Source organism: Metopolophium dirhodum, chromosome 1, assembly GCF_019925205.1.
Source record: "Metopolophium dirhodum isolate CAU chromosome 1, ASM1992520v1, whole genome shotgun sequence".
NCBI classification, from domain to species: Eukaryota; Metazoa; Arthropoda; class Insecta; order Hemiptera; family Aphididae; genus Metopolophium; species Metopolophium dirhodum.
In genome coordinates this window covers 33,320,453-33,330,281 of record NC_083560.1, presented here as the reverse complement: position 1 = coordinate 33,330,281, position 9,829 = coordinate 33,320,453, and the positions used below count along the sequence as shown (strand labels likewise).

The following is a 9,829-nucleotide window of genomic DNA, read 5'->3' as shown; positions in this document are numbered from 1 at the left end:
CCATTACCGCTTGAAATTTACTAGGAGCTGAAGCTATACCATAACAAAGTCTATTAAATTGATATAATCCTTTATGAGTATTTACAGTCAAAAAATGACGACTCGACGATGCTACCTGAAGTTGTAAATATGCTTCCGATAAATCTATTACCGTGAAACATTGTCCTCCTGTTAAATTATTAAATACATCGTCTATTCTTGGCAATGGATGTTGATCTACTTTTACGTAAGGATTTAATGTATTTTTAAAATCGACATAAATTCGTATTTTATTATTTTTTGTTGGAACTATAACTATCGGAGACGCCCACTCACTTGTTACCACATGCGATATTACCCCTTCCTTTTCTAATCTCACCAGTTCTTCTTCCACTGCAGGTTTTAACGCATAAGGCACTTGGTACGCCCTTTGAAATTTCGGTACACTATTTTCTCTTAGTTCCAAATTTACTTCATGATTTTTTATACATTCTTCCTCATTGACCAACCTTTTTACTACACCCGGAAATTTCAACTTAATTTCACTCACTATGTCGTTCACTTGATTTTCATTGCTTTATTTTGTACCTCCACTTTTATTACAATTTATTTCATTACATTCAAATTTTATTTTATGACAATTAAAAATATTTTTCCATTCAGGAAACAATTCATTTAACCACGAACGACCCAAAAGTGACTTTTTTACACAATTTTCTGTTACAATTAGCGGTAATTTAATAATTTCATTTTTTGAGGAACTCACATTTACAATTAATTGACCAACTACTGTTATAGATTCCCCATTTACTGATGACAGATTAAATCTTTCTTTTTTTTTTAATTTAGTCTTTCTAAAATATCTGTCAAAAATCACTTTTGGTATTACAGTAACTGAAGCACCACTATCGACTTCAAATGTCATTAACTGATCATTTACAACCAAATCAATAATGAGTGGTTCATTTACTTTTAAACTTTCAATACTATTTATACATTGTATATTATTAACAGTTTCTACTAATTTAATAGTTTTTTTCTTATTTCTACACATTACCGATACATGTCCTTTTAGTTTGGAATTGAAACACTCCCATTGCTTTGCTGGACGGTTACGAGCATCACATCTCGTCTCCTTACTTGTTGTGACTGACTGTACGATTGACTACCTCGTTTTGACCCCTCGGCGCTTTGATTGGTTGACTGACTACTACTTGGTACTGCACTGGTATTTTTCTTTAACTGATCTGTCTTAGACTGTGGTTTATTTTTGTAATTTTTTGCGATCCAATTTACTTGAGATTTATTTTTTATATGGTTGGACTGATTTTTCACTAATTCTGAGTCCAAAGCTTTTTCACATGCTTTCTGAAAAGTTAGTGATGACTCTCCCAGCAATTTTCTTTGACAAGCTTCATCCGCTAGACCTACAATTAGTCTGTCGCGAAGTGCATCGTCCAAAAATGTGTCAAATTCACAGTGACTTGCTAACTTTTTTAACGTTGTGATAAATTCTTGTACCGATTCCCCTGGACTTTGACAGCACTGATTAAATTTAAAACGGTCACTCACCACTAAACGCCGTGGTGAATATATCGCGTCCAAATATGTGACTAGTTCTTCAAAAGTCTTTTCAGAGGGATGACACGGTAAACATGCGTTCTTCAATTGACTGTAGGCTTCTGAACCTATAAACGCAATGAGGTGCTTTTGACGTTGATCGTCTTTCATTTTTAACACTGACAACTGAGTTCTTAAACGATCAAGATAATTTTTAAACGATTCCTGATCTGGCACATAAGACGAAATTGTGTTCGATATTATGAACTTCGTTTGTACGTTTGCAAGACCACAAAAGAAACCAAACACTTTTCATATATTAATCACGCACATTATAATCTATACGATTTCCTTTATACATTTTTAACAAAAAAAAACGTATAACGCATTTTCTTCGTCGCCGAATGTTATATTTGTATTCATTTAGACAGACGCGCAGAGTGCAGTGGACGACAAAACAACTTACAGCGAGTACGATCTAATTAAGACTGTTTATTATGATACATAACGGCTATCGCAGTATCGCGCTGTCGTCGAAACCGATTACATAATAGTATAAATATTAATAAGGTAGGTAACACACATAACACATTTATACTATTTAGTTTAATATATGTTTCTATTTGAACTTGAACATCTCTTTTCTATAACTTGAAAATATCTATGAACTACACAACCAATACTTATGTATCCGGATTTCACGAAAGAATTCATATTAACCACAGACGCATCAAATTTCGCATTGGGCTGTGTATTATTTAAAGGAGAAGTTGGAGAAGATAAGCCAATCGCTTATGCGTCTAGAGCAGTGGTTCTTAACCTTTTTTGGTTCACGGCCTAACTTTGGCAACCATGCGAAGCAACAATGGGCCGTTCTTATGATTTTCAAGGTCCAAATTTTAAATCAATTTTACCACATTTTTTAAACGCCATGCATCCAAATTTAAGCAAAAAGCGTGAAGCCCAGGGTCTGGGTCCTGCTCATCCCCCCCCCCCCCCCCCCAATGACGGTCCTAATGCGAGAAAATTAGTCATCACTCATCGCTATGCGCTTACATATGCATCGCGGTCTTATCTGCACAATTAATTGACATTTAATTGCCACAGTTTGATAAAAATTTGTATTTTCAACAGCATAATCCCAAATATCAGACATTTCTCGTGTCACACCTAGTCGATCTTGCGGCACAGTATTGTGCCGGGGCACACTGGTTGAGAACCACTGGTCTAGAGTATTGAACAAGAGTGAGGTAAATTATTCTACGATTGAGAAGGAGTGTTTAGGTATCGTTTTCGGTATTAAATATTTCCGGCCTTACTTATGGGCCACTAGATTCAAAATAATTACTGATCACAGACCATTAGTGTGGTTGTTCAATGTGTCAGATATGAACTCTAGATTAGCACTATGGAGAATTCTACTGCAAGAGTTTGATTACGAAATAATATACAAAACCAAGTCGAGAGAATGGAAATACGGACGCTTTATCAAGGATTTTTCTAATTAAAGACAGGACGGAAGAACCAGAGATTTTGTCGTTTGAAGAATTTATGGAAAGCTCAAACGTCTATGTTAATAAAAACGGTAATGAGGTAAACGAAATGTACACTAATATTCCAGCAGATTATAGCGAATTAAAAACATTATCAAGTGATTTAACGCTGAGATTACACGTATGATTGGAATATATTATACAACAATTACGACATATAGGAAAACAGGTATCAAGAATGAACTCAATCGCAGGGGTCACAGTAGTAAGCGATAATGACAAAAAATATTTATAACTAATGAAAACTTTAATCAGAGTCCAATGTACAAAAAACTATATAATACGTTAATAAATGTAAAAAACGTATGTATTAAAGAAGAAATATTTAAATTGGCTATTACAAAAATTATGATGATTTTAATTTCGATGTAATCAGAAGCATGATACGTTATATTTTTCGGCATACTAATATTAAAAAAATATTTACTCTGATTATGAGATTAAAGAAGATCAAAAACAAATACTAATCAAAGAACAGCACATCACGTCATGTATTGGCGGACATCAAGGAGTATCAAGTAACAGTCAAAATATTGAAATCATGTGTTTATTGGAAGGGTATAAAAAAGACGTACAGAAGTTCGTGAACAATTATAAAAATGCCAAGAAAATAAGGAGAAAAAACGAACGAGACAACCAACGGTTATAACAACATCAACCAAAGCTTTTGAGAGGGTAGCATTAGATATAGTGGGGCGCTTGAGAGAAGCCATACAACTTTAAATGAATTCTTAAGAAACTTCAGTGATATCAAGAAAAACAATTGGTGTGAGTTCATTTGTTTCGCTATGTATACATAAAATACAACACCTCACACTTCACATAAGTTTACACCTTATGAATTGGTGTTTGGCATCCAATCGACCATTCCAGCACTATTTTCAAAATTAAATAACAACGGGTATAATTACTGTAATTTTGTGGACGATTTACGGGCACGAATGCAAGATGCACGGCAGATCGCGAGAAAACATGTAATCGAAGCAAAGAAGAAATCAAAAATTACGTATTATGAGCACACAAATTTAATATCAATAAAAGACATCCGACAAAGTTCTCATGAAAAACATGAATAAAAAGAACAAATTAGAACCTAATTGGTTAGGGCCATTTGAGGTTATCGAGATCAATGAACCAGTAAATGTAACGATAATAAAAAATAATAAACCCGTTCGAGTACACATGAATCATTTAAAATTATATAATGAAGAATCTGATTAATAATTTAGTTACCAATAATATTAATAATAATATTTTAATAATATATAGGTTAATAACAATTTATTTAGAATATTAATGTAACGTATTTATTTTTTTTTAGGAATATCATATATCTGTACAGTGTACACCATATACACAATAGCAAGTGTTTCACCACAAGCACTATACAATAATACACAAGTGAGTAACCACTCAGGTCTTTATTTCGAAAATAAAGGATCCGCCAGGATCGTCAACACAAAATGGACGTAACTGACATATTAGTTAATCTTACTACATATAACGAACAGGAAAACATTTTCGATAGCTATTTAGATGCAACAAAAAATTATTGTGTGGAAAACAAAATAATTCTAACACAAAAAAATATAATTTGTAATAATTTTAAGACAGTTTTTACGAAATATGTTAAAGAAATTCTCGATAAACGAGCTATTATTCTTAAATCATTAGGATATCGAGTCCAGAGAAATAATATAAGAGAGATAAAATAAGAGAGAAGTAATAGATGGGGTAGGAAATATTGCTAACATTTTATTCGGAGTATGTGATAATAGTTGTACTGAATCAAATAATAGAAAAATTATTCAACTTCAGCAGCTTTAATTAATGTTAGAATGTCCAATAATGAAAATGTCTTGTAAATAGTTGTAATAGTACTACTAACTAACCTAACCCGTGCAGGTAAAATTTCGGACATCACAGCAATAAAAACAAAATTGATTATATTTAGGATATGTCGTTGTCTAAGAAATACGACGTGGGTCACTAATTATTTAATGACATAGAGGCGTTCAAAAATATGCATGTGACGTCATAGAGCCGAAGTGTGTTTTACGTGTAAAAATTTCTAGATTAACACAACGAGTTCAATCGTCAAAGATAATTTTTGTAGATAAAATATCGAAGTGATGGAGAGTAGAGGAAATGTGGCAAATTACAAAGAGTGTAACTAGTTAAGATGGCACGCTTATGGCAATTTTCATCCTACTACTAAATATTATTAGTTGAGTACCGAATTGATAATTTGTCTCCGATTGTAGAACATATGAGGAAATGCGGTTGCGTAGTAATGTATTTGTGTTGCGTAATGTTTTCTTATCTCGTTATTTCTTTATATTTTTATGGGCATTTTTGAGTGTATGGACGTCTCGGAAAGATTGTTAAGGAATGTTGGTTGCCTAATATATACTTTTGTATTGAGTTATATGTTTTAATTGCGTTTGTGTTTTTACATCCAAGTATGAGTTTACCTGGTACATTCATTTTACTAGTTTATTCAAATATATAGTGTATTATTCATATAATATTACAATAACAATATATAATTACAACGAATAAATAATTTATTTCATGTTACCTTAAATGTTTTTTTTGTGTATATAACACTGGTGTGGTTATAGTTTTGATATACTTTCTAGTTTATTTATAGTAGATAAAAATATTATAGTGAATTTCGTAAAAATTGGTTAAGTGCTAAACTTAAGTGAATATTGTATTGGTGCGCATGCGTCGGTGTGAATATTGTAGGCAGTTTTTGATACGGATGAAGTTCGGTTGCGTAATAATGTATTTGAATATGAAAGAGTGGAGCCTTATGTAGAGGATGTTGGTCTAGATCTAGAAGAAGTAAAAATTGCAATAATTGGCCTGAAAAATACGAAAGCATCGGGTATCGATAATATTCCAGCAGAACTCATAAAATACGGGGAGAAGAACTACATGTAGTAATCTACAGATTGTGCCTGCTAATATGGATGGAAGAACGAGTATCGGGTAGCTGGAACAAAATGTGACAATATTATTACAGAGGGATATCGCTCTTGAACTCTTCGTACGAGGTCTTCTCTAGAATAATACTATATCGCATTGTCCCTTATGAGGAGAATTGTTTAGGTGAATACCAATGTGGTTTCTGGAAAGGCTGTTCAACTACAGAACAATTATCCATATTAGGCCAAATAATTGAAAAGAGGTACAAATATCGGCAGAATATGTAGCAACTATTCATAGATTTTAAAAAAGCCTTCCTGATTATAATTATAATTTCTCTGATAATTATTATTATTGTTATAATTTTGTCTATAATTACTATTGTTATTATATCCGCTACGATTATTAAAATTATCATACCCACCACGATTACTAAAACTATTGTTTCAGCCGCGATTATTATTAAAGCTACTATATCCTCCGCGATTAATATTTTTGTTGAATTTTTGATACCCTTTATTATAACCATTACGATTATTAAAATTATTATTTCTATTATTTTGATTTGGATTTCCGTTTACATTAAGATTAAAAACTTGATTTTTACCATTATCGTTTTGCTGTTTCGCTTCATCCCCACTGTCTCATTGCTTTTCCCCATTAAAATTTTGTTTTTCTACATTTTCCTGGAACTTTTCTAATTCTATATTCTAATTCTTCCTCTAAAGCCAACTTTATACAGTATTCTAATGATGTCGGATTTCGAGCCTTAAGTACTATATATAAATGATGTGGTAATCCTGTCATAAATATAATCATAGCTTGTTTTTTGGTTTGTTTTTTGACCGTAAGTGCTTCCACTGGTTTTAAACCTACAGTACTAGCTGCACATAGTTTTTAATATAATTCTTCGATTCTATTCGCGAATTTCGCTACATTTTCCCCTTCTGCCATGCGTGCTTTATCTAAACCTATTGATAAAGCTTTTTCCGAAATTGTATGTTCGAATGCTCTCTCTAAAATCGATTTAATTGATTCCCAAGTTTCTAAATTCCTATATTTCGTTACTTCCAAAGCATTCCCTGTTAACTTTGAAGTTATAATTTTTAATAACAGTGGTTTGTCTTTCTCTTCAATGTCTTTTAGTGCTATTTCGCATGTATTTATAAGTTCAGCTACATCTTTTTTACTCGTGCAGATCGGTATCATAGAAATTGCATTGTCCAAATTCATATTAGTATATTAGTATATTTTAAGTTCGCTACTAGTTTTTTTGTTATTGATGCTAACTGAACATGCACTACTCCTGGATCAGATCTAGAACCCGACCTACCCGCTAATTTTTGTTTTTCACTTTTCTGTGGAGTAAGAACTCTACTTAACCCTTCTGTTTGACTAAGTGTTCGCAAACGATTTCTCCTAACACTGTTTTCTATACCTTCTACTATTTCTGTAGTATCTGTATTAAAAATTCCTCTTTTATTGATATATTATTACTTCCTACTGCCTTCTTTAATTTCTTTATTTTAGTTTCTACTTCTTTTATTGATTCGTCTGTAGAACTACTTCCAGTATCTGAATTATCTAATTCCTTATTCATATATATATTTAGTAGTCTTCAATATCATTTAAAATATTTTTATGCTAAATTATTTATTTAGTTACGAAATTTAGTCTTGTTATTTAATATATATATTATCTATCTATGTACGTATGTATTTATTTACGTACGCCGCGCCGTATTGTACAATGTACATACAAACACACGCACATATTATAACACAGAGCGCTCGTATTTTTACGTAATTCCGAAGTCGTGTATTCAATATTGTATTTCCTGTGAAATAACGCAATTGAATATTTTTATTATAATATTATTGGTTAGCTACTCCAACAATTTTATAATAAATATCCACTATCCTATTTATTAATTATATTATTACTACAACTTATTAATATACTTATTCTATGCCAGCCTTTCAATTACTTTTACCCTGTAATTTTTTTCCAATTGATTTCTTTCAATCTAATTTCGCTTGTCCTATTTTGACTTTATTATTCAACATAAATTTCTTTTATTCAAAACATTTACACATTAGGTCATTATCCTGTCTATTAACACAAAATTATCTTTTATTTCCTTTTTAATTCAACTATCTCTTTATAATCTATTTAATATTTCAACTTATTTTTTCTGAACAATTTAATTCAACATTTAATTTATTTACTTTAATATATCATTACTCAATATTCAATTATTACAAAACAATTATTCATCAATACTTCAATTTAATTACTTTTATTCATAAAACATTTAATTATCAAAACTTTATTTTATTTATCTATTCCATAGGTACCTATATTTTTAAAATATTTATTCAATTATTCAACAATTAATTCACTTTAAAATTATTTCAATATAACATCATTACTTCAATAAAAATTATTCACCAACATATTTAATTTATTCAATTGCTACGCGTGCACTAATATATATTTTTCTCAAATAATCCTATATAATCAATTATAACCCTTATTTCATTTGTCAATTCCTATTTAATTCAATTCCTAGATCAGTCTACTGCTGGTTTTCCTTAACCCAACGTGAGACATGTACACAAGCTTACACTTAGATGCAATAAAAACGACTTAATTATCCAACTCACATTACTCCAGCACCTACTGCTTGATTCATCTTTGTTTGTTACTTGGTCTGCTTGCCTGTCTGTTTGCTCGTTCTCTTCGGAGTCGCCAAAAGTGATCAATCCTTGACAGTGACTTGAAAATCTGCCACCCTGGAGTATTTAGACTTGAATCGAGCAGCTGCGCCGCAACTGAACCTCTGAAGTTGAATTCCACCGCCTTGACTGCTCGACTCGCCTCTAACTCGCCTGAAGAGCCGTACTCGACTGCGCCAGTGTGGTAAACTGACAATCGGGTTGATTGTGTGGTTTACTGGGTTGCAGGTAGCAAGACCGTTGTGATGAGGATTTCTTCTTGTTGATTGAATAAAATTAAACTCGTTGAATTTTAAAAGACGTTTATTAAGAATTTACTCTGGTGTATAAATTATAAATCCAAATTATATAATTCTGGTGCTGAGTGTCGTGAAGATGCTTGTGATGGCAATAAGTGAACACGTTGATTACAGGCCGTTTTAGGTCTGCTTTTATAGGGGTCTCCTACTCCCCTACCTTCCCCCTTGCCAATCAACTTATCCGTATTTCTCACAGTGTGCTCTCTATATCCTATACACTTAGTTGTGCAAAAAGTCCTATCTCTGTGTCCATGGTTGTCAATCATTTATTAGATACTACTTTCCTGTTTCTATTTATGCGTCATGTACATAAATATATCTATATACATGTATATATGTATATTTATGTACGATGTATATATATATGCCCAATGCACATTGTTTTATTTATGATTGACGATTCGCATATAATATGATGTGGTCCTTTCAAATACAGTCGACTCTCGATAATTCGAAATTGATGGGACTGCTGAAAAACTTCGAATTACCGAGAGTTTGAATTGTTGAGTAGTTCAAAATAACGAGAGGGCAAAAATAAATTCGAATTATAGAGAGTTAAGAAAATAATTTTGTTTTTTATTATTGTATATACATACATACATATTAATTATTTCAGTAAATTAGGTAATACGACATACATATTAGAGTTATTTATTGTTAATTTTAACATTTTTAATTATTTATTATTATTATAAAAGATTATTATTTTTTAAAGAAATCTGTAATGGTTTTCTGCTTCATTGAATTTAGTTTCATTTTTTTCAAT

General features: G+C 31.5%; 1 protein-coding gene across 1 annotated transcript; it reads right to left on the bottom strand.

Annotated features, from left to right (window-relative positions):
• Window positions 1-1,050: 1,050 nt before the first annotated feature.
• LOC132936679 (uncharacterized) lies at window positions 1,051-2,695 on the bottom strand. Its single transcript, XM_061003449.1, has 2 exons — window positions 2,596-2,695; window positions 1,051-1,847 (listed from the first exon to the last, which is right to left on the bottom strand). Exons 1-2 carry the CDS (start codon window positions 2,693-2,695, stop codon window positions 1,051-1,053), a joined length of 897 nt encoding a protein of 298 aa, XP_060859432.1.
• Window positions 2,696-9,829: the final 7,134 nt, after the last annotated feature.